Here is a 24,776-nt window from a genome sequence, read left to right as displayed (position 1 = left end):
ATACACGAGATGATACACACAGGGGAGAAAAATAAAGTGTGTGAAGTGTGCGGCGCCAAGTTTGTTCAGAAAGCTAGCCTCAACTATCACATGTTAAAGCACCATCCCGACCATGTTTGATTTGTTTAAACAGTGTTGCAAAATACAAAAGGTACTAAATAGTGGACTTAATTATTTTTTATTTTTTGGTCTGAAAGTGGCTGACGGTATATGAAGCGGGTTGAAAGTGGGATATTTTGACCCTGGGGACTCTAATTTTCACAATATATAGTTATTTTTTCATGATTATCGAAAAAGGATTAAATATGTCACATGATTTTCATTGAGATACCTATACTCTGGCAAGTCAACTTTGTTACTGTCAGTAGAAAAAGGCACAAATTTCAGAACTTGTATGACAATCCTAATGTGCCTACATTTTTGAAATTTGCCGTAAATTCCTACAATCAAAAGCGGCTTGTCAAAGCGTATTTAATTCTAGATTCCATGAAAGACGGTTTATTTACTTACCGCTATTTTTTACTAATCAAACTACAAGGGTACCTAAATTTCCAAGTAACCACAAAGCACCCTTCATGTAGGTCGCTATTTTATTTACTTTTCTCGTATTTGAAATGAAAACTCATTCTGCCTTTCATCCCTTTTTCCTTAGTTCAATGTTTACTAGTAGATAACGGCACCAATCATGGGAAACTTGAGAGAACATTTGGAGTATTTTTAACCTTTGTTGCAGAAAGTGTTATATGTTTGACACCAATGTCTTTTTAATCAATGTCATGTCTATGTGCCTGTACTGTAATGGGGTTGATAATGTGTTGTTCATGGGGGCTGTAATGGAGATACAGATGTAGTGCATATATAATTGTATTCCTTCGTATTTTCTCGGAAACGTTCGTATTTGTCATGCTACTTCAATCAACCTCAGTACTTTTTGTACCGAGACTGACTGATATAGCAAGATACGTTCGTACGTTTCCGTGAAAATACAAAGGAAAAAAATGATGCACTACATCTGTAGTCATAACCCTCGTACATTTAAGGCGCCTATTTTATTGTGAAAATATAATAAAGGCATTTAGGCACGCGCCGCACGCGGCATTAAATGGATCTTCAAACTATTAAAGTCGATGTGAAAGTAAACGTGGTTTTATAAGAGCATGCGCGAGATTTCTACAGTTTAGTTTATTTATTTATTTAGAAATTAAATTCAGGCAACAAGGCCCATATTACAAATACCTTACAGACTAACATACATATGTATTTTATAAACTTAAAACTAAACACTATTTAGACGATAAAACGGTACGGTTTAGGTACTTACATACTTTACTTACCGCCGACAAGACCCGAAGTGCACATCATGCACATATTGTGCACGTAGTGCAGTGCATAGTTCATTCTCTGTCTAAAGCTGTTCCCAATCGCCGGCTTTGTTTTATCCACCGGTGGGTACCTAGGACTACCTAGGAGATTTGTACTGATGTGTCAAAATTCTCATGTAAAATGGACGCCAGCTTTCGTGAACGACCTTTCACTGTGCTCATATTTCGTATTTATTTTTGTCAAGATCTAGATTATGACAGATTAATTTATTGACCAACAAAAACACAAACTGAGGTTTACAAAATGAGGATAATTTCTAGAATGATTATTTTTTCCCACTGTAATTTTTGTATAAAATAATATCGACGAAACCTACATTTGTTTCCATATAAACTATTTATCTTACACGAGCGAATTTGTAGTTTTTTTTACAATTCCATCTTAACATTCCGTTTTTTTTTTGTTACAGTATCCATACAACCGAAATACCGAGATTTTATCAAGGTCCACAATGGAAAGAAACCGAAGTACGCCTGCCGAATCTGCGGTTATGAGATTAAAAATCGGGCACGGCTGATGCATCACATCCGCTCGAGTCACATTCCTCAACTCACCTGCCCTACATGCGACGATATCTTCCCTGACCAAAACCTATTACAAGCCCATACATCCCAGCCGCACCAAAGAAAGTATCCATGTCAATCATGCGAACTAATTTTTCCCACCCATGCAAAGCTAATGTATCATAGAAAACATAAACACACCCAAATACAATGTTCTTCTTGTCCCGATGTAACATTCTACACAAGTAAAGAGCGAAGGATTCATATGTTCAAGTTTCACGAAGACCGCCTGCCGACGTGTGGAGTGTGTGGTCTCAAAACCATGTCACAGGGTCAGATAGATAAACACCAACGAAAGGTGCATTTGAAGGAGAAGCATGTGGAATGTCCAGTTTGCAACTATCAATGCTTCGACAATCCGCAGTTGAAGAAACACATGATAAGGCATAAAGTGGACAAGGTGTACTCATGCAGGTTTTGTAAGAAGACGTTCCCGCGGCCGGGGACGTGTCGGATACACGAGATGATACACACAGGGGAGAGGAATAAAGTGTGCGAGTTGTGTAATGCGTCGTTTGTTCAGAAAGCGAGCTTGAACTACCATATGCTGAAACATCATCCTGATCATGTGTAGTTCCGATTTTGTTTGCAACAAATCGTCAGATGACAAGCATAATTCACTAATTCCAACCACAAGTTCAGGGCGATCGTGAACCGTACTAGTATTGAAACAAAGTTGATTTTTACATAATTATTTTTTTGCAATAATAGAGTTCTGGTTGTCACTTGACGAAAACCAGGTTCTGAATGTGAAATATGCTAGAGTACCTATGTTGGAAGCTTACAAGAGGACAGCTGTTTGGAACCTTGAATTAATATAAGTCTTAGCGGATAAATTGTACTTTTGCGCGCATATTGAATGAATATCTAAAAAGTCTTAATTTTTGTAAGTTTAATTTTTTGTTTTAATAAATATTTTCACGGGGCCCATTGCTTTATTTGAAAAGTTCTACGTAAACTGCGCTGCGGTGTATTGAGTGCCCTGTACGCTACTTAACCTAGGTAGTTTAGTAGCCCAATTATATATAGTCTGACAAAAAAGAGTAGAAATTAAAAAGTGGCAATACTGTACTTTCGTCCCTTTTAATCAATCTACATAAGAAAACGGGACTACACTACAGTACTGCCACTTTTTAATTTCTACTCTTTTTTGTTAGACTATACTTTCAGGCCTAATGAGTACGTGTCGAAAAATAAAATCAAATAAAATATATAAATAAAATATATATATAAATAAGTTTAAGATTAAGAATAACTTTTTTGCGACGCTTTTATGTAAGTGCGCCCAAGTGGAGGATATTTTTTAATGATGATAATAAGCAAACGAGCAGACAATACGCCTGATGGTAAACAATTGCCGTCGCCCATGGACATCTGCAACACCCGAGCCGGATTTAAGAAGGGAGTAGACATCGCTCTATATTATACATATTCCTCTGCTTGTTAGCCTCCTCCCTCTACTTTTAAATAAAATCATCATCACCATCAGGCTATAGTAGTCCACTGCTGGAACATAGCCCTCCCCTAAAGAGCGCCATAGCGCCCTGTCCTCAGCTTGCCGCATCCAGCATCTGCCTGCGGTCTTTCGCAGATCGTCATCCCACCTGGTCGGAGGGCGTCCTACACTACGTTTGCCAAGTCGCGGTCTCCACTCAAGAACACGTTTACCCCAGCGGTTGTCGGTTCTTCGTGCGATATGGCCAGCCCACTGCCACTTCAGCTTGCTAATTCTTAGAGCTGTGTCGATAACTTTGGTTCTCTGTCGGATGTATTCGTTACGAATCCTATCCTTCAGAGAAACTCCGAGCATAGCTAACTTAAATAAAATAAACTTAGGAATTGTGTAGGTAGATACTCGATCATACTACCTGCCTAGCATAGAAACATAATGAACCAGAGGGGCTACCGCGAAAACCGAAATTCGCAAATTGCGGGGATCTTTCTCTTTTACTTCAATGAAGGCGTAATTAGAGTGACAGAGAAAAATGCCCGCAAATTGCGAACTTCGATTTTCGCGGTTATAGCCCAGTGCGTGTTTCTGTTGCGCCGCTCTGCTCACTGCTGAAGATATTCTTTGCTGAACTTTGACCATCGACCAACCGGTAATTTCGCACAATATGGCCTATATAAAACTATGTGACAAAGACCAAAAGTTGGGGAATCAGTAGGACAACAATATTAAAATAAGGTAAACGTACTAGTGCTCGACATGCTAATGCCCAGTAGATGACACCTTACTGTCATCTCTATTGACAATGACTTAAGTTTCAAGATGACATGTACTGGGACCGCGTCGAGCACCAATACGTTTACGCACCGTTTACCTTACTGAGTTATACAGAAATTAATTGGTTTATTAGAAAACGTTCTCCCAATGAGGGTGCCACTGGACGGCCGTCACAGTGTTGGCATCAATCTGAACTAAATCAATCCGGATTGATCAATCGAATTGATGCGTCAATCCGAATTGATCAATCCGGATTGATCAATTCGAATTGATTCAATTCAGATTGACGCGTCAATCCGATTGAATCAATCGGAATTAACGCATCAATCCTCAATTCGGATTAAATCAATTCTCAATCTAGATTAACCATAGTCCCTAAGATTACTTTTCAAAGGTGTCCTTTTTTGGGACTTACTTACTGGACTTAAAGTCGATATCTGAGGTTCCCAGAGGTTCGAAAACAAGTTCCTGATGTCAGTATTGACTGATGTCCCATTTTGGGACATTTTTCGAAATTGGCCGATTACGTTCATATTCGTAATCGATGTCGACCATAGGTCCCGAAAGATGTCCCTTCCATTTCGGGACATTTTTTTAAATTATTCGTTGGCACTTTAAAACGATATCTGAGATTTCCAAAGGTTCACATTGTAGGTAACATGTTTCCGACGGCAATACAGACGTAGTTTTCTTTTTTTTGGACATTTATGGGACATTTCTTAAAATTAACCTATTGCGTTCAAAATCGATATCTGAGGTGCCCAAAGGTTTCGAAACATGTTTCTGACGGCAATACTGAGAAATGACTTTTTACCTACGCTAAGGTTCCGAATCATGTTTCCGACGGTAATATTCCGAGATGCCCTGTTTTGGGACATTTTGGGACATTTCTTGAAACCAACCGATTGCGTTCAAAATTTATATCTGAGGTGCCCAAAGGTTGCCCAAAAGAATGATTTATTTTTATTGAATGCCTTGCGAGTATTACAGTAAGTATCGGGATATCCCCCGGTATTCACTGTAATACTGGCAAGGCTTTATATATTGAACTTTACTTGTTATTATGGATATTATTTATTCATTTATCTCACAATAACAATCTGTCATAAAAACATAACAAGCATCAAATGAAATCGAAGGGAGCCCGAAATATGATATTTTTTAATTGATTTAGACATAATTATAATATCGTATAGAAGTTATCTTACAGATGTATTCTCATAATTATTTTTTATCCATTAATCTTGCACACGAAAATAACAAAGTGAAATTTTTAAACCCACATAACATTGTTCTAGAATAAAAAAATGTACCTATAGATATTCAATGTTAACCTTTACGACAAATAATAGTTGGTAAATGTTACTTACCGTAAGAACAACTGCGATGTCCAATCCTCAAAGTCACGCCAAGTTAATCGTATGAAACAGTCCAGAAGTAAATCCAAAAGTCCGTATAACAAGCCAAAGCCAAAAGAAAATCCACAGTCCAATTTAAAACAAACACACACAGTCACACAACAACAAACAACAAGGGTTGAAGACCGAATGTCTTATCTCTACTGGACTCAAACTGGACACCACTAGAACAATAAAAGGATTAGAATCATGCTATCTCTTTCGCACTCGTACGTTTTTAGAACGCATCTTGTTATCAGCAGGGTGGCGTAATGCAGGTAGTAAAGTAAGTAGGTACGCGGCTAAGGTGTAGAATCTAATCTATTGCCGTTGAAACCATGTTTTGCACCTCAGATATCGATTTTGAATGCAAGCAGTCACTTTCAAAGAATGTCACTAAAATGTCCCAAAATAGGACACCTTTCAATATTGCAGTTGAAAAGATGTTTAGAAACCTCTGGTTACCTCAGATATCGATTTTAAACGCAATCGGGTAATTTCTAGAAATGTCCCAAAAAAGGGCATCTCTCAATATTTCCCTCGGAAACAAGTTTCGAAACCTTTGGGCACATCAGATATCGATTTTGAACGCTATTGGTTAATTTTAAGGAAAGTCCCGAAAATGTTCCAAAAAGGACATCCTTCATATTGCCGTCGGAAACATGTTTCGGAACCTTTGGTAAACTCAGACACCGCTTTTGAACGTATTTGGCTAGTTTCGAAAAATGGCCTAAATAAAAAGGACATTAGGTAGGTACATACAAAGTAATCGTCAATCCGAATTGACGATTGAGGATTGAGGATTGACCATCAATTCGAATTAACGATTAGTAATCGTCAATCCTCAATCAGTAGATTTAGAATTAGTTTCGTCAATCGTCAATTCGGATTGATCGGTCAATCCTCAATCGTCAATTCGAATTGATTTTTTGCCAACACTGACGGCCGATGCCCTCTTAAGACTCACGAACCGTCGCGATCCTAGCCGCCGCCAAACAATCAAGAGCGCTCTCATTTTAAGACGACATTTCGACAACAAAATAACATATAATTTGACATGAACACGCAAGTAACGTTTAACCCCTGGAGCGCCCTACTGTCACACGTGTTGCTGGTAACTAGTATAGGAGTTCCATACTACGGTAATTTTGGGGCGCTCCACGGGATATATATCAGTATAGGTATAAATTATCTGTCCGGTACTAGTAGAGAATCTAATTTATTTGTAACACATTTTCTAGCGGCAGATAGGGTCGTGTGACTCTTAAAGGATGACTCGCGCTAGAACGGCCCGGGCCGGGGCGTCCGACACTTCAGTTTTCTATAGAAAGCGTCACGTGATCACCGCCACCTGTCTTAGAAACAAGTGTCGGGCGCCCCGACGCGGGCCTGGGCCGTACTAGCATAAGTCATCATTAATAATATTGTACTCAATTACAAGAAGGGTAAAGGTTAACCCTTATACCGAATAAATACAAGTATCTATGGAATGCCAATATATTAATTGGTACCTACAATCGTCGAGCCTGTTTGGGTATCGAATCCTACCCTGGACAGTCACCATCAGATCTATAGTTGTTCAGATATGTACAGTTGGTCAAACCAATTTTCAGTCTGCATTAAGAACCAGGAAAACTATACCTAGTCATCCTTTGCTTTTGGGTGCTAAATAGTAATATAGTAATAGTGTAAGACAAAGATAGTATGATTCTCTCTGTACATGATTGAAATGAGACAGTCCTTTGACAAATTATATCTGTTGGCGTCTCTACTTGACTTAGGCCCACTTGCACCATTCTACTAACCCGGGATTAAGCAGTTAAACCGTTAACCTAGTGTCCAATTGTACTGGTAACCATGTTAATGCCAAGTTTAACCGGTTCATACAGTTTTAATTACTAATCAAGAAAGAAAGATCGAAAAGATATAGTGCGTAATTGTTTACCATCGTATTTTTTCGGAAACTTTCGTATTTGTCACGCTATTCAGTTAACCTCAGTACTTTTTGTACCGAGACTGACTGAAATAGAAAGACACGATCATACGTTTCCGTGAAAATACGATGGAAAATAATTATGCACTACAGATTCTGTCGGGACAATAACAAAAGCCTCCGGCAGTTTGATAATACTTACTGATAGCTTCACATTCGACGTTCAAATCTCGATACCAACGCTGATTTGGAATGTAGTCGGGATCTCGGGATAGCGGTGATTTCGCAGCGTGTTTCAAGATGGACGTGTGTTCGGGTAATTCCGACTACTTCAATATCTCCATCCTAATGAGTCCATTTTTGGAATAACCCGACCTTAATATAAATCTCTTTTAGTAGAATGTCATACTTAAATCAAAGTATAAACATATTTGTAAGAACGAAGGAGTTTGCACTTTCACTTTTTTTTAAACAGTAAAGGTCGGTTGCACCAAACTGTTCGTATCGTTAAAGAGTTCGCTAAATTTTGATGTATGGAGAGTTTCTTAAAGCGCCGGGGCGCGCCGGCTGACGTTGATCAGTCTATCAAATGTGGTTGGTGCAACTGGCCCTTAGTTTTCTAACTGCTATACGTAACTATAGAGTCACCCCAATCTAACTTTGCACCAACTTGACCATGTTTCATAATTTGACATCAATGACGACAGTGCCACACTTTATTTCAAATGCAATGCAGAGTTAGTTTCGTCTGACTCTAGACTCTACATCTACACTCATTTACATAAATATACCTAAATAAAGACTGACTGAGACCGAGTACTTAATTTTATAATTTCAAAGGATTTGATGTTTTTGGACTCCGCCTCTGCATCAAATGGAATGTTTTAGTATGGACTGTAAGCGACCTTTGGTTATCGAACGTCTTGGTGCAAGCCTGACAGTGCAGGACTACCGGCTCCACCCCATGAACCTTCACTTCGTGGTCGTTCTTCTTAGTGTAATCTGTAAACTTCTCCCCACAGTATCCGCATTTGTTCCGCTTGTTCATCAGAACGTGGACGTTCCGTTCGTGTTCCTGCATACGCAACTTAGCATCGAATACTTTAGGGCAGTAGCGGCAGCTAAAGTCACCAGTGATATGCCTGTAACTATGCGCCTGTAATATCCGCTTAGTAACAAACCCAGCCCCGCATATTTCGCATATGCAGTTCCTGTAATGCTCGTTCATGTGCGCTAACAACACTTTAAAATTACTAAATTCTGCTGAACACTCCACGCAAGTGTGCAAGTTGGATTCGAATCTGAACGGGACTAAGTGGTTCTTCAAATCTGTGATTACAGGACGGTCGTGAGCGACTTTCAAGTGCTCCATTAACTGTCCTAATTCCCTTATAGTCGAGGAACAGATGTTGCATCGGAGCGACGTTATGTCCAGCTTTACGATGAAACCTACGATGGACTCGCCTTTCATGTAGTCAGCTTTAGTCGTGTCGTCGTGGGAGGTTATAGTATGTTGCTTCAAATCTGCTGGATCGCGGTACTGGTCGCTGCAGAAACAGCAAGCATACCCCACGCTCCCCCGACAGCGGATTGGCGTCGCATTCGAGCAAAGTAGGATTTCCTTTAGATTAGCTTGGTGTTTGTGAGCTTCGTTGAGTTTCTTAAACGAGACGTTAACGGGTGCCGGCTTAATTTCTATAATCTTGCACCGTTTCTTCCGAGGTTTCTCTGTCTTTGGACTTATGACGATCGTTTTCAGTTTAGAAGATTTGGTGTTCTTACCCTCACGGGGTGCGATCATGGATCTCCGGAGCTTCCATCCCACACCTATGGAAATAGAAATCGGCATTAGAATTCCAAATGCGTTACATTTCAGATATATTAATTAAGTATTTCCTTGGTTGATGCTACTAGTTGTCTCTTCTGTTAACTTTTACCGTGCAGAAATGAAGATGCCTTGAACTAAGGACTTAAATTAAACGAGAGTATACCTACTCTTTATCGGTTTAGGCCATTTTAGGTACGTCTTTAAAATATTGCAATTTTTAGTCGCTGACACGTCATTTCTTAAAACAAGACGAATCGATCATAGTATAGAGTTAAGGTACATATATTGTACAAAGATAATAATGTAATAATTTATAATACTCGTAACATTAAAGGAGACATTTATTTACATTAAATATTAATACAAAACCAAAGTAAATCACACTTCCTCCCCGTGTTTAGATCTCATATGGCCCCTCCAGCTACATTTCTGCACAAACGTCATTTCACAGTGTTCACATTTAAATCGACGATCGTCCGCGTGTATCCTCATGTGCTCTCTCAGCGTACTCTTCCTACCGTACGATTTACTGCAGATCACACAGTGGAAGTCTCTCTGCCCCGTGTGCGTTAGCATATGGTTCTTTACCTCAGGCGTGGAGAAAAACATTTTATCGCATTCAGGACACTTGTGCCGTTTCTCCATCATATGGAAGGTCCGCTTGTGGATGGCGAGATATTTATGGCTTTTAAAAGGCTTTTCACACGCTGGACACCTGATCTCAATTGCGGGTTTGCCGTGGACATTGACCATATGGATATTTTTAGCTATAGTCCCATTGAAGCGCTCGTTGCAGTAATCGCACTTGTTACGTTTGTTGAACCCTAGATGTACGGATTTTTCGTGCTCTTTCAATTTGAGGTCGTTATTGAAAACTCTCTGACACGTCTCGCATTTGTGTTCTCCGTTCGCGTGTTGGCGGACGTGGTTCTGCAAGCTCCTCTGGTTCACGTACCCGCTGCCGCAGGTGTTACATACGAAGTTAGGGATATGTATGTTCATGTGATGTACCAATGTTTTGAAATTGTGGAATTCGTGATCGCAATTCACGCATTTCAGATCTGTTCTGTTAGTGTCGAATTTAAAGGGTACCATGTAGTTTTTATCAAATGTATGTATCATTTCTGAATGTTCCTTTTTTAAATGCTCCATTAACTTCTCGATGCTGTGGATTTCACACTGGCAAAGTTTGCATTGCAAGTCTGTTATATCCACTCTTATTATTAGTTGCGCGATGTCCCGGCCAAAGTAAGCGTTCTGTCCAGTGGGGTGTTTCTCTGAAGTATGCCTTTTCAGAGCCGCAGTGTCATCAAATCGTTCAGGGCAACAGCAGCAGGTGTACCATTTGCCGTGCAGTCTTAAGGGCGTGGCGTTCGAACACCTCATTATAGTGCGGAGATTCTGGATATGCAAATCAAACTCATTCGGTTTTCTGGTTGTGTCACTTTTAGATACAGATTTATTAATTGACCCTGTGCTTTGGAAACTTCCTTTCTTCTTCGCTAGATTCTTATTTTTGTCAGTAGTTCGATCTTTCTTTAGTTTTTGTTCGTCTTCTTGTGCCAAATCAACCTCGACTTTTACTTGGGAACTTCTTTCTTCGGGTACATCTGCAAAGATAAGTTTTGATTTACAAAGGTCACACATTTTCGCCACCTTCCTGCGTATATTAAAACACGTAAATCGGCTTATTATTATTTATTTTTCGCATTGTTTGTAGACATTTTTACACATATATCATACATTTTAAAAAATGAACAAGTAAATTGGGTACCAAGATCACACTTCTTCCCCGTGCTTGGATCGCATGTGTCCCCTCCAACTACATTTCTGAACGAAAGCTATTCCACAGTGTTCACATTTAAATCTGCGATCATCTGCGTGTATTCTCATATGTTCCCTTAATGTGCTCTTCCTACCGTAAGATTTACTACAAATAATACATTGGAAGTCACGTTTCCCTGTGTGAGTTAACATATGTTGTTTCACTTCATGGGTAGAAAAGAACATTTTATCGCATTCTGTACATTTGTGTCTCTTCTCCATCATATGAAACGTCCGCTTGTGGATGGCGAGGTATTTATGGTTTTTAAAGGTCTTTTCGCACGCAGGACACTTAACTTGGATCTCTGGCAATCCGTGAGCTTTAATCATGTGTGCGTGTTTTGCTATATAGCCAACAAACCGTTCTTCACAAAAGTCACATTTGTTTCGTTTATTGAATCCCTGATGTACGGATCTCTCGTGCACTTTAAGTTTGGCGTCGTTATCAAAGATCCGTTGACATTTCTCGCACTTGTGTTCTCCGTTGGCGTGCCTGCTCGCGTGGTGTTGATAGCTCCGTTGATTGACGAAGCCGTTGCCACAAGAACCGCACACAAAGTTCGGATAATGCACATGCATGTGTTGAACTAACGTCTTGAAATTATGGAATACATGTTCACAGATAACGCACGCTAGCTCATTGCCGGTATCGAATTTGAAAGGGATCATATAGTTTTTGATCCGTGTATGTATTCGTTGTGAGTGTTCTTCCCTTAAATGCTTTGTTAATTTCTCTAATTCACCGATTTTGGTATTACAAAGGTTACATTCTAAACCCGTTATATCAACTCTTATAATTAGTTCTGAAATGTTACGTCCGACGTTTGCCGCTTTTCCGTCTGGATGTTTCTCAACCGTGTGTTTTTTCAAGGCCGATGTTGTTTCATACCGTTCAGGGCAGAAACAGCAAGTGTACCATTTACCATGCATTCTCAGTGGTGTAGCATTAGAACACCTCATAATCGTTTGTAAATTCTGTAGATGCAAATCCAGTTCAGTAGTTCTTTTAAGAATGATTGATCTGTTAGTTGTGATGGAGTTGTGTTGTGCTGGATCATACCAAATCAGTCGGTTGTTTGTACTTTTTTTATTTTTACTTTTAGCGCCTTTGTAATTGCCTTCTGTTCGTAGTATAACAATGTCTTCTACGCCGTGCTCTTCCAGTGATTCCACTTCCAGGTCAGAGTTGGTCTCGAGTTTTATTAATATGCTCCCATCCTCGGAATCATCTGTAAAGACAAGTTTTGTTTTATTCTAGTGCTTAAACTCTTCTTTCATGGCAACATCAACATGATACCCAAAGAGGATTACTTATTTAATAGCCGAATCGCATTCCACATAGAGAGTTTGGTGAAATTAAGTTTGTTTACCATTTAAACTGGACCAACTTCTCTTTTAAAAGTCAAGAATTAGTCACTTTTTAGTAAAATAAAACGATGCTAGTAAAACCATAATTAATTACATGTATTTATCTCACAAAAAAAATGGCATTGTAACAATTCATTTTATTTTTTATTTTTCTTCATGGAAATTCAGTTTTATTGTGTGACATCTTCCCCATGCTTCAATCGCATATGCCCCTTCCAACTGTATTTGTGTATGAACGCCATGTAGCAGTGTTCGCTTTTAAAATGACGATCGTTATTGTGAATCCTCATATGCTCACTTAAAGTGGAGCGCCTGCTGAAAGCCTTAGAACACACCGCGCATTGAAAAGCACGCAACCCCGTGTGGATTGTCGTGTGATGCTTCAAAGTGTGTTTTTGGAAGAATTTCATGCCACAGTCCGGGCAAGTCTGTTCTCCATCAGATGAAATCCTCGCTTATGGTTCCTCAAACTCTTCGAACATGAAAACTTCTTATTGCATACTGTGCATTTAAACTCTGGCTTTTTAATCCCATGGACTTTTTCTAAGTGGTCCAACTTCCAATTCAGCTCAGAGAATTTTTCGCCACAGTAGCCACATTTGTTTCTTTTAATGCCGAGATGAACTACTCGCGTGTGATTCTTCAGTTTAAGGGTGCTACTGAAGAGTTAGTTGCATTCCTTACTGACAAGGAAGGGTACCCAACTGTCCAACTCCGATTTGATTTATTTTGATAAATTTATAGAGTAGTCTAAAATAACGGACACGTATTTTTTTTAGCTGCCCAAACTCAACCTGTTAGGAGAAAATGGCCTTCAAAGTTCTGAAAATTGACCAAACCTTCTAATTTCTGAGAAGAACTTTTTTCAAAAAAAAATGTAATTAATTACTGGTTTCGTTATATGTTGGAGAAAATGAATAAAGAATGGGGACGTGTTTTGTCATTTCACCACAAACTCATTTTTTATATAATAAATAAATATAATAAATATATTTTTATATAAACCACCACCACGACCACGAAACCAGTAATTAATTATCAATTTTTTTGAAAAAAGTTCTTCTCAGAAATTAGAAGGTTTGGTCAATTTTCAGTACTTTGAAGGCCATTTTCTCCTAACAGGTTGAGTTTGGGCAGCAAAAAAAAAATACGTTTTTAGACTACTCTATAACATATATCAAAATAAATCAAATCGGAGTCGGACAGTTGGGTACTTTCCTTGTAAGTATTCGCCGACATTATGCCCGAGTTGGTGAATTTTTATACTGTTATAGCCTAAATAGCCTTCGTCACAGACATCGCAAATAAAATTCCTATAGTGTAAAATTCGCATATGATCAAGTAAGGAATGGAAATTATTGAATTCATGGCTGCAAACAGCGCATTTCAGTTCTTCCGTTTCGAACTTAAAAGGAATGATTAGGCTTTTGGTGACTGTGTGAAGTGGTTCTTCGTGTACTTTCATAAGATGTTCGGACAACTGTTCAAGTTGATCGATTTTTCGATCGATCGATTTGATTGATCGATCGATCGATTGTTCAAGTTTTGATTTACAATGGCCACACATTTTCGCCACCTTTCTGCGTATATTAGGGTTCCGTACCACAATAGGAAAAAACGGAACCCTTATAGGATCACTCGTGCGTCTGTCTGTCTGTCCGTCTGTCACAGGCTATTTTCTCGGAAACTACTGGACCAATTAAGTTGAAATTTGGTACACATATGTAAATTAGTGACCCAAAGATGGACATATTTTTTTTATAATTTTAAAATACATAGGTTCGAAGTTATTTAAGAAAATAGGCAAAAAATGACCATTCCCCCCACTTTATCTCCGAAACTACTGGGTCTAAAATTTTGAAAAAAATACATATAATAGTTCTTTACCTATAGATGATAGGAAAACCTATTACAAATGTGCAGTCAAGCGTGAGTCGGACTTATGTACGGAACCCTAGAAACGCGAGTCCGACTCGCACTTGGCCGGTTTTAAAACACGTAAATCGGCTTATTATTATTTATTTTTCGTATTGTAGACATTTTTACACATATATCAAACATTTTTAAAAAGGAACAAGTAAATTGGGTACCAAGATCACACTTCTTCCCCGTGCTTGGATCGCATGTGCCCCCTCCAACTACATTTCTGAACGAAAGCTATTCCGCAGTGTTCACACTTGAATCTGCGATCATCTGCGTGTATTCTCATATGTTCCCTTAATGTACTCTTCCTACCGTAAGATTTACTACAAATATTACATTGGAAGTCACGTTTCCCTGTGTGAGTTAACATGTGTCGTTTCACTTCACGGGTCGCAAAGAACATTTTATCGCATTCTGTACATTTGTGCCTCTTCTCCATCATATGAAACATCCGCTTGTGGGTGGCTAGGTATTTATGGTTTTTGAAGGTCTTTTCGCACGCAGGACACTTAACTTGGATCTCTGGCAATCCGTGAGCTTTAATCATGTGCACGTGTTTTGCTATATAGCCAACAAACCGTTCTTCGCAAAAGTCACATTTGTTTCGTTTGTTGAATCCCTGATGTATGGATCTCACGTGCACTTTTAGTTTGGCGACGTTATCAAAGATCCGTTGACATTTCTCGCACTTGTGTTCTCCGTTGGCGTGCCTGCTCACGTGGTATTGATAGCTCCGTTGATTGACGAAGCCGTTGCCACAAGAATCGCACACGAAGTTCGGATAATGCACATGCATGTGTTGAACTAACGTCTTGAAATTATGGAATACATGTTCACAGATAACGCATGTTAGCTCATTGCCGGTATCGAATTTGAAAGGGATCATATAGTTTTTGATCACTGTATGTATTCGTTGTGAGTGTTCTTCCCTTAAATGCTTTGTTAATTTCTCTAATTCACCGATTTTGGTATTGCAAAGGTTGCATTCTAAACCCGTTATATCGACTCTTATAATTAGTTCTGAAATTTTACGTCCAACGTTTGCTGCTTTTCCGTCTGGATGTTTCTCAATCGTGTGTTTTTTCAAGGCCGATGTTGTTTCATACCGTTCAGGGCAGAAACAGCAAGTGTACCATTTACCATGCATTCTCAGTGGTGTAGCATTAGAACACCTCATAATCGTTTGTAAATTCTGTAGATGCAAATCCAGTTCAGTAGTTCTTTTAAGAATGATTGATCTGTTAGTTGTGATGGAGTTGTGTTGTGCTGAATCATACCAAATCAGTCGGTTGTTTGTAGTTTTTTTATTTTTACTTTTAGCGCCTTTGTAATTGCCTTCTGTTCGTAGTATAACAATGTCTTCTACGCCGTGCTCTTCCAGTGATTCCGCTTCCAGGTCAGAGTTGGTCTCGTGTTTTATTAACATGCTCCCGTCCTCGGAATCATCTGTAAAGACAAGTTTTGTTTTACTCTAGTGCTCAAATTTATCCTCTTCATGGCAACATCAACATGATACTTAAAGGATAACTTCAAATTCAAATTTCAAATCAAATTTCTCTTTTAAAAGTCAAGAATTATTCACTTCTTAGTAAAATAAAACGATGCTAGTAAAACCATAAATGTATGTATTTCTCAAATAAATCGCATTGTAACAATTCATTTTATTTTTAATTTTTCTTCATGGAAATTTAGTTTTATTGTGTGACATCTTCCCCATGCTTCGATCGCATATGCCCCTTCCAACTGCATTTCTGTACGAACGCCATGTTGCAGTGTTCGCATTTAAAACGACGATCGTTATTGTGAATCCTCATATGCTCCCTTAAAGTGGAGCGCCTGCTGAAAGCCTTAGAACACACCGCGCATTGAAAAGCGCGTAGCCCCGTGTGGATTGTCATGTGATGCTTCAAAGTGTGTTTTTGGAAGAATTTCATGCCACAGTCCGGGCAAGTCTGATCTTTCTCCATCAGATGAAATCCTCGCTTATGGTTCCTCAAACTCTTCGAACATGAAAACTTCTTATTACACACTGTGCATTTAAACTCTGGCTTTTTAATCCCATGAACTTTTTCTAAGTGGTCCAACTTCCAATTCAGCTCAGCGAATTTCTCGCCACAGTAGCCACATTTGTTTCTTTTAATGCCGAGATGAACTACTCGCGTGTGATTCTTCAATTTAAGGGTGCTACTGAAGAGTTTGTTGCATTCCTTACATGTGTATTCGCCGACATTATGCCCGAGTTGGTGAGTTTTCATACTGTTATAGCTTAAATAGCCTTCGTCACAGACATCGCAAATAAAATTCCTATAGTGCTTTCGCATATGATCAAGTAAGGAATGGAAATTATTGAATTCTTGGCTGCAAACAGCGCATTTCAGTTCTTCCGTTTCGAACTTAAAAGGAATGATTAGGCTTTTGGTGAGTATGTGAAGTGGTTCTTCATGTACTTTCATAAGATGTTCCGACAACTGTTCAAGTTGATCGATACTCTCACCACAAAGTTTACAGTGAAGAGCTGTTATATCTAACTTTACGAAGTAGTTGGAATTGTTGCCCTTTATGAATGGTTTATCTTTGCATGTGTGGTTGTCCCTTGTATGTTGTTTGAGGCTACAAGCTTCACGATAGGACGAGGCGCAAAAGTAGCACGTGTAACCGAGGTTGCCGCGACTACGGATTAGCGTTGCGTCTGAACATCGCAGTATTGTGTATAAATTCTCCTGGTGTTGTCTTATTTCTTTCTTCATATAGTGTCCCTTTCGAGATAGTACTGGTTGATTCCTAATTTCTAAAACTAGTTCGGAACAATTCTTCTCTTTGCCCTCTGTTGAATTTGAAAACACATTCTTCGATTTGGTCGGTTCTATATCTTCAACCTCTATTTTTATCTTCGCCTTTGGTTTTGTGGTCTGTTTATTGTTGACTTTTTTGTTCTGGCTACTTTGCAGTCGTTCTGGAAAGAAATACATAAATATTCACTGGAAGTGGATCTTTTTAAACATGTTAAATTAGCTACGGAATCATTAAAAATACGACAACTACCTATTTAGTCGCTAAAGGATATGTTTGATAAATAAAAGACTGGAAATCTTAGCAATTTATGAAATATATTTCCAAAGACATGGGTAAATATTCTAATTAAAGTTTAATTCAGAGTGGTTAGAACGCATATGACCTCTTAAGCTGCTCTTTTGCACGAAAGCCATTTCGCAATGTTTGCACTTGTACCGTCGATCGTCGGTATGGATCCTCATATGATCCGACAAAGTCTTCTTCCGACCAAAAGACTTAAAGCACACGGCGCACGAGAACTCCCTAGTACCAGAATGAATAACAAAATGATTCTTCAACTGAGCCTTCGCGTAAAATGACATATCGCACTGAGAACATTTATGAGGTCTTTGAATTAAATGATCTCTTTTGATGTGAAGTCGAAGAGCTGCCATGGTCTCGAATGTTCTTTCACAAGCTTTGCATTTAGGAGATTCCCTTTGTATACCGTGTACATCCTTCAAATGTTTTACTTTTTGTCTGAAATCTCTGAATCTCTCGTTACAATAAGCACATAAATTTAGCTTTCGGAGCCGGTGGACTTGTTTTTCATGCGCTCTTTGTTTAAGTGCCGTGTCGTAAACCTTAGGACAAAAACTGCAAATAAACGATCCGGTTTCGTGGGTTTTCTTGTGGTTCCTTCTCATGTTGCGTGTAACGAAACCACTATCGCACGTTTCGCAAATATAATTTCTGAAATGGACATTCATATGCTCCTGTAGAACCTTGAAAGTGTTAAAATCGTTGGGACAGAAGACGCATCGCAATGTTTCGTCGCCAAATTTGAAGGGTAAGATGTGGCTGTCGATGTCTGTGTACATTTTTTTACCGTGCTTGTCGATTAAATGACTTGTGAGTAGTTCTAGTGAATCGACATTGCTATTGCACAATTCGCAGCGCAGCGCCGTAATGTCAAGCTTCACAAAATATTCAGCCATCGTCTTTCCCCTCATGAAAGCGCGCTTAGTCTTAGCATCGTGGCCCTGCATGGTGTGGGTTTTGAGATCAGCGGGGTTTGGGTACTGCTCCGGACAGAAGCAGCACTGGTAGCCAATACCGCCGTGAGCCCGAATTGGAGTAGCATTCGAACTGTCTAAAATAATTCTTATATTATTCCGATGCATTTCTAATTCTGTTGGGCCCTTTGTCTTTTTTGATTTATTTTCTTCATTCTGAGCTGTCGCCGATCCTTGATTTCTGGTAGATCTCTTGTTTTTGGGATCTTCTTTTTTCGAAGAGCACTCAAATTGGACGCCAATATGAGTCTCTTCACCTATAAAGAAAATCAGAAATTATTGCGTTTCTATTACCCCGACGACAAAAATAAAAAGAAACGTGCGGTTCCTAATTTAGTATACTCTGCAGGTTTAGTTATTCTGCATTTAAGCACGTCTTCTAAATCCAAAAAGTTAAGAGTGCCTATATGAAATATCTCTCGAGTATACTTAGGGTGATGCGAGTGCATTCCTGAATATTTAAGCCGGAATAAAATGTAGGGAAGGATAGCCTGACCAGTAATATATGACCACTCTGCTTGAAGTAGAATAAAATTAGCAGACCACCATAGTAGCATAGAGTAATATAAGTAAAAAAAGAATGGTAACTCCAAACATTAGTTTCCTTACCAAAACGCGCGTTATTTCGTAGTCGACATCCAGAACAGTTATATTACTCTATGATAGTAACGACTCGGCACATTATCTCGTCATACTTTTCGCTAACCACACTCTCATATCGTCATACCTATTAAGTATCGTCTCATCGCGTTCTCATCTCAATATCAATAATGGTATAAGCCGGCAAGATGATGAAAATGTAGTGCGTTGCGAATATGGTGGTCTGTGCATAAGCGCTCAAGTAAAGAAAGAACATTATTTAAATAAAAACTTTATTTTGTTACAAACAATTTTTACAGCAATGTAATCATCAATATTATCATAAGTCACGGTAAAAATAAATTGTAGGAGCAGGCTAAACCAAAAGCTTATAAGGAATAATCTTACAACTAATAGTAAAAACGAGAAAGCTTAAATATATAAATAAAGTATGTATGTTAAATACTTTATTTATATATTTAAGCCTTTCTCGTTTTTATTAGACAGAGTTTTTGAATGTAGAAAATACAGATTTAGTCGTGAATAAGAATAGTGTCCGCTAGTTCTGTTTGAAGGCTGAAATAGATGGTGCATATGTTTTGTATTATCAAATGTCAATTTTTGACAATCAGATTTACCGCTTTTAGGATGATACACGGTAGAACGTTCCGGGTCCGGGCCGAGGAGCCCGACTCTTTCGTTTTCTATATGAGCATAACGTGGTCACTGATTCACACAGCGCCATCTACATCAGCTGTCAAATTTGAACACGGTATTGTCTTGGAGTTTATCTTTATACCTAGATACAATTAATTAATCTTTGCCTAATATGTACTTATAAATTGTAGGTACGTTAGTTCTGTTTTGTTTATGTATCTGTCACAGGTAAAAATTAACATTCCTTTATAACATTTTCATTACAATACAGGAAATACAAAATTACAAACTAGTAATGTAGTGGAAATTAATATAAATACTAATAATTGACGACAATTTTTTCATATTGCCGTCTGGCAACTTTCATGAATAATTTAAGTAATTTTATTATTTTAAAACTTACAATGAACATACAATTTATTTAGGAGTACGAGTATTACATCCATATGCAATTCGCAACTTCGAACATGTTTAATGAAATGAAATAAGAGATACCTACAGATACCGTATGCATGTTGTAAAAATTATATTTTTTACAACATGCATTGTAAAAATTATATACTAACAATTATTTAATTTAACAAAACCAAGTAGTGTGAAAGGATACAAATTAAAATATAAAAAAAATACATATTTACCAGGATATTATGGTTACAGAGAACTTCGTTTTGCCGAACCTTTTTATACTTGTTTAATACTCCATTACGCGCAGCCGTCAGGGAGGAGTGGAGGCGAGCCGTCAAACGTGTCACAAAGGGAGACTTCCAATGATGACCACGACCGCTCTGTCAAGAGTGTCCCGATCAAGAAGAGAAGAATACTCCATTGTTATTGTATACGGTATCACGGTCACCAATTATTACCTATAGGGGTCCGGTTCTTAAAACAAAATGAACATCGCAGTCCGTTCCTCCTTAAGATTATTAAATAAGCAAACAATAAAATAGCTCGGCGGTCTGCCATTTGATGACCCCTGCTAAATCGTAATTAAACCTAACATATATAGCATTTACAATGACCTTTACAAACCTAATAATGAAATTATTGTTTTTTGTTTGTTCAATGAACGGATATCAACAATTATACGTAAATATCCCACCCCACTCATCCACTTATTATCAGGATCAAAACAAAAGAAAAAAAGTGTTAAAGTTAAAAGTAAATTCATTCCTTTAATTTATTTTTCTGTGGCGATCTTATTCTTTTAGCCTGTAAATGGTAGATCCTGTAATGAACTCTTAGGCGCTCGTAGTTTCCGAACGTCTTATCACACGCCTTGCACTTTGCCTCTTTAGGACCAACTCCATGTACTTGTACTAAATGATCATATTTCTTTGCAAAACGCGTGAATTTCTCATCACAATAACCGCATTTGAATCTCTTATCCTTGCCCTCGTGGACGCAGCGAATGTGATATTTTAATTTTCGAATAGAATCGTAGACTTGGTGGCATTGGTCGCACTGGTAATCGCCCTGTTCGTGTTTTTTCTTGTGCGCTAACATGCTATCTTTTTTAACGAAGCCCGCATCACAAATATCACAGACGTGATTCCTATAATGCCTGTTCATATGTTCTATTGCCATTCGGAAAGCGGAGAAGTCGGCGTCGCAATGGACACATTTTATCGGATAACTGTCGAATCGAAAAGGCAACAAGTAACTTTTGACATCGGTGTGAATGGGTTGATCATGGTCGACTCGCAAGTGATCTATTAATTCGGTAAGTTGTGCGAAACTTTTAAAACACACTTTACATTGTAAACCCGTGATGTCGAGTTTCACAGAACAGTCAGTGTAGTTAGGTCGTCGCCAATGTCGAGGATCGTGTTTTAGGTCTCTATGAGAGTCGAGAGTATGAGTCTTGAGATCGGCCGGCTCAGGGAACTCCGACGGACAGAAAAAGCACGCATAGCCAATGCCGCGGTAGCTCCGTATCGGTGTCGCGTTGGAATTAAGCAAGATGATCTGTAAATTATTCTGAGCTTTAGCAACTTCTGTTTCACATCTTTTTATTCTTTTTTTTGAACATTTTGAACGCTCATCTATGGGTGTTGAAGACTTCTTGAGGGAAGTTGTTGACACAATAATAGGGAGTACGGTTTTACCTGATGGGACGAGACGTTTAATCTTTGGGACTGGTGAATGGTGTGTAACGTCTGCAAAGAAAGGTAAGGGTCACAGAAGTTCGCAGTCTGGACTGAAGAAATTAAGTTATGCAATAACTTATTAATCTTAGTATCATTAAATACATTCCTCTAGAAATGGACTTCAAAAATAGGATCATTCAGTTAACAACACCACAGTCAAGCAGTTAGAATGGAAAATAATACATGATGTATTTTTTAGTTAATCACAATTAACTAATTTATTTATTGATTAATTGTATTATTTGTATCTCCTTTTTTGGAATCACGGGCCTGTAAATCCCGGTTTTTTTATAGGCTTGCGTGGGGACACAGATCCAACACGTAGAGGCCCCTTGGAGAGTTTTTATGTCATGTAGTATTATTTTATTATTAATCACATTACGCTTCTGAGCTAACGCCTGTCCACTCTGTTATCGCATGAGGATCCCTGCATTTGGTTTTTTTAACGCTCCGCCGTGTATCGCGAAATTACCATGGCTATATTGGCTATGCTTCGCAATAAGTAAAAAAATCACACCGTACTTACTGAAATTATATTGTCACTCAGAAATGTAACTCAAAATATTGCTACGATAAATGTATTCTGTCCTTAACATAAAAGCGGCAATCATAAAGTCGCACAGGGCGCATTTTTTTAAGATATACGAGGCAAACGAGCAGACGAATCGCCTGATGGTAAGTGATTACGCCCGCCCATGGACACCTGCAACACCAGAGGGGTTGTAAGTGCGTTGCCGGCCCTTAAGATGGGAGTACGCTTTTTGAAGGTGTGATTTTAAATCATCGTTCTCAAATCGAAAAGTTCTACTCGCAAGTCGCAATTAACGCAAGTGGGAGATTCAACCAGTGGTCAGCTACTGGTTACTGGTACTAAATTTTTTCAGTCTAACAACGTCTAAAAACATACGTACTCGTATTTGTAATGTAAATTTTTACTGAAAACCAATCGACTTTTTGATGTCTTTGAGAACAATCAAACCAATCCTTAATGAGGCATTTTGTGGCTGTAACATGACTGATAAATGTCATTACTGTCTTAATTATTCACCTCCTTTCGATTCTACTTATGTTTCGACAGTATGTGCGATTTTAGAGTGCATTTCTGGACGAAAGCCATCTCGCAGTGTCCGCACTTGTACCTGCGGTCATTATTATGTATCATCATATGCTGCGTCAATGTTGACTTCCTTGCGTACGCCTTCTGGCAAACATCGCATTTAAAATCACGAGTACCGGTGTGTTTCAACATGTGCCTATTCAAATCGTGGCTGTACGAAAACTCCATATTACAAAGTGAACATTTAAACCTTTTTATCATCAAATGGAATGTCGTATAATGTGTTCGTAGACTACTGTTGTTCGAGAAGACTTTATCACACGCCGTGCACTTGACTCTCTTGGGCGCAACTCCATGCTTTTTAACTAGATGATTGTTCTTCATGACTAAACTACAGAATTTTTCGCCGCAATGGACACATTTGTACCTTTTACTTTGACCTTTGTGGACGGAGCGAATATGATTAGCTAACTTCGACTTAGTATTGTATACTTGGTTGCATTCTTTGCATTGGTTATCTCCGTTCTCATGAGTTTTTTGATGAGTTCGTAGGTTAGCATGGGTGACGTAGCCTGCGTCACAAATGTCGCATATGTAATTTCTGTAATGACTCTTCATATGTTCTACTGCATTCCTGAATGCTGTGAATTCTCGTTCACACGATGCACATTTTACGTTACCGCTGTCGAATCTAAAAGGCAAGAAGTAGTTTTTGATATCAGTGTGAATGAGTTGAATATGTTCGACTTGCAAGTGATGCATGAAGTCGGTGAGTTGAGTGCAATTGTTTTTTAAACATATCTTGCATGTTAAGTTTGTGATGTCGATTTTTACAGAATAGTGCTCGGAACGCTGTGACCGCTTCGGTTTTATGTCGTTATGAGAGTTGAGAGTGTGTGTTTTGAGATCAGCAGGGTCGGGGAACGCCAGAGGGCAGAAGAAGCACTCGTAGCCCGTGTCAAAGTGACCACGTATAGGCGTAGCATTAGAATGACGCAAGATGATTTCGAAATTATGATCATGCTTTGCCATTTCTGCCGCTAATGTGGCTCTTTTTGAAGGTTTTTGCGGTTCTACGGTTATGGATGCTGAAGGTTGATTTTGAAGAGACGTAGTTGACGAGATAAAAGGCGTTTCATCATCCGACGGCGACACATATTCTACCTTCAAGACGGGTGTTTCATGTAGAACGTCTGAAAAGAGAATTAAAAGTCACAGTAGTTTTCACCGGCATGCGCAATGGTACTGGCATTTTTAATTATTTTTAATAACTGTCATTTTAGAAATGTGTCCATCATAAAATCATAACTTGGTGAGGACCCCTGAATGAGACTTCTGAACGAACGCCTGTTCTTGCCTAATTTACTCGCGGGTATTCCTGTTCCGTAACTAAAAACGGGTACCTAAACGTTTTATTTTTCTACCGATGCTTTAATTGCTAATTTAAGTAGTGTGTCTGTGTGTCTAACTACTATACATTTTTTGGCCGCCCTGTATGTAAATTATAAAAAGTGCGAGGGCTGGTCTAAAAGTTGTTAGCTGCTCCGGCTTGACTATCAATATTTATATCGTCTTAAACGAAAAGTTCAATGCTAATTATGGGTGTGAAAAATATGTTTTTGCTAAATGGTGTTTTGAATGGGAGTTAGAAATGACTGCATTTTTTGTCACAATCTTCATGGATGTTGGCTGGGCTGCGACATGTCGACGTAAAAAAACTAAGCTTTATCTTAGAATGGTTTTACACCACCACAATGCGCACTGAAAGATTCCTCACAATGGTACTTATAAATATTGTTCAATGAGATTGAGTAGTATCGAGG

At 38.6% G+C, this 24,776-nt stretch overlaps 4 protein-coding genes across 4 annotated transcripts in view; 1 reads left to right on the top strand and 3 right to left on the bottom strand.

Moving 5' to 3' along the window:
- The window catches only part of LOC134676378 (zinc finger protein 852-like), a 74,510-nt gene extending 71,638 nt beyond the window's left edge, over nucleotides 1–2,872 (top strand). The window contains exon 10 of the mRNA XM_063534744.1: nucleotides 1,793–2,872. Within this exon, the coding sequence (XP_063390814.1) occupies nucleotides 1,793–2,520 (728 nt within the window). The 3' untranslated portion in view covers nucleotides 2,521–2,872. The remainder of the gene's footprint in view (nucleotides 1–1,792) is intronic.
- Nucleotides 2,873–8,329: 5,457 nt separating this feature from the next.
- LOC134676694 (zinc finger protein 574-like) lies at nucleotides 8,330–9,304 on the bottom strand. Its single transcript, XM_063535093.1, has one exon. The coding sequence runs from the start codon at nucleotides 9,302–9,304 to the stop codon at nucleotides 8,330–8,332; it is 975 nt and encodes a 324-aa protein (XP_063391163.1).
- Nucleotides 9,305–9,660: 356 nt separating this feature from the next.
- LOC134676399 (zinc finger protein 431-like) lies at nucleotides 9,661–11,069 on the bottom strand. Its single transcript, XM_063534785.1, has one exon. The coding sequence runs from the start codon at nucleotides 10,976–10,978 to the stop codon at nucleotides 9,710–9,712; it is 1,269 nt and encodes a 422-aa protein (XP_063390855.1). The 5' UTR covers nucleotides 10,979–11,069; the 3' UTR covers nucleotides 9,661–9,709.
- Nucleotides 11,070–14,526: 3,457 nt separating this feature from the next.
- Nucleotides 14,527–23,412, bottom strand: LOC134676401 (zinc finger protein 808-like). Its single transcript, XM_063534788.1, has 3 exons — nucleotides 23,381–23,412; nucleotides 21,855–21,905; nucleotides 14,527–15,892 (listed from the first exon to the last, which is right to left on the bottom strand). Exon 3 carries the CDS (start codon nucleotides 15,870–15,872, stop codon nucleotides 14,619–14,621), a length of 1,254 nt encoding a protein of 417 aa, XP_063390858.1. The 5' UTR covers nucleotides 15,873–15,892; nucleotides 21,855–21,905; nucleotides 23,381–23,412; the 3' UTR covers nucleotides 14,527–14,618.
- Nucleotides 23,413–24,776: the final 1,364 nt, after the last annotated feature.

The sequence above is a fragment of the Cydia fagiglandana genome, chromosome 24 (assembly GCF_963556715.1).
Source record: "Cydia fagiglandana chromosome 24, ilCydFagi1.1, whole genome shotgun sequence".
Classification (NCBI taxonomy): Eukaryota; Metazoa; Arthropoda; class Insecta; order Lepidoptera; family Tortricidae; genus Cydia; species Cydia fagiglandana.
The sequence above is the reverse complement of the archived record's forward strand: the minus strand, read 5'-3'. Positions and strand labels throughout refer to the sequence as shown.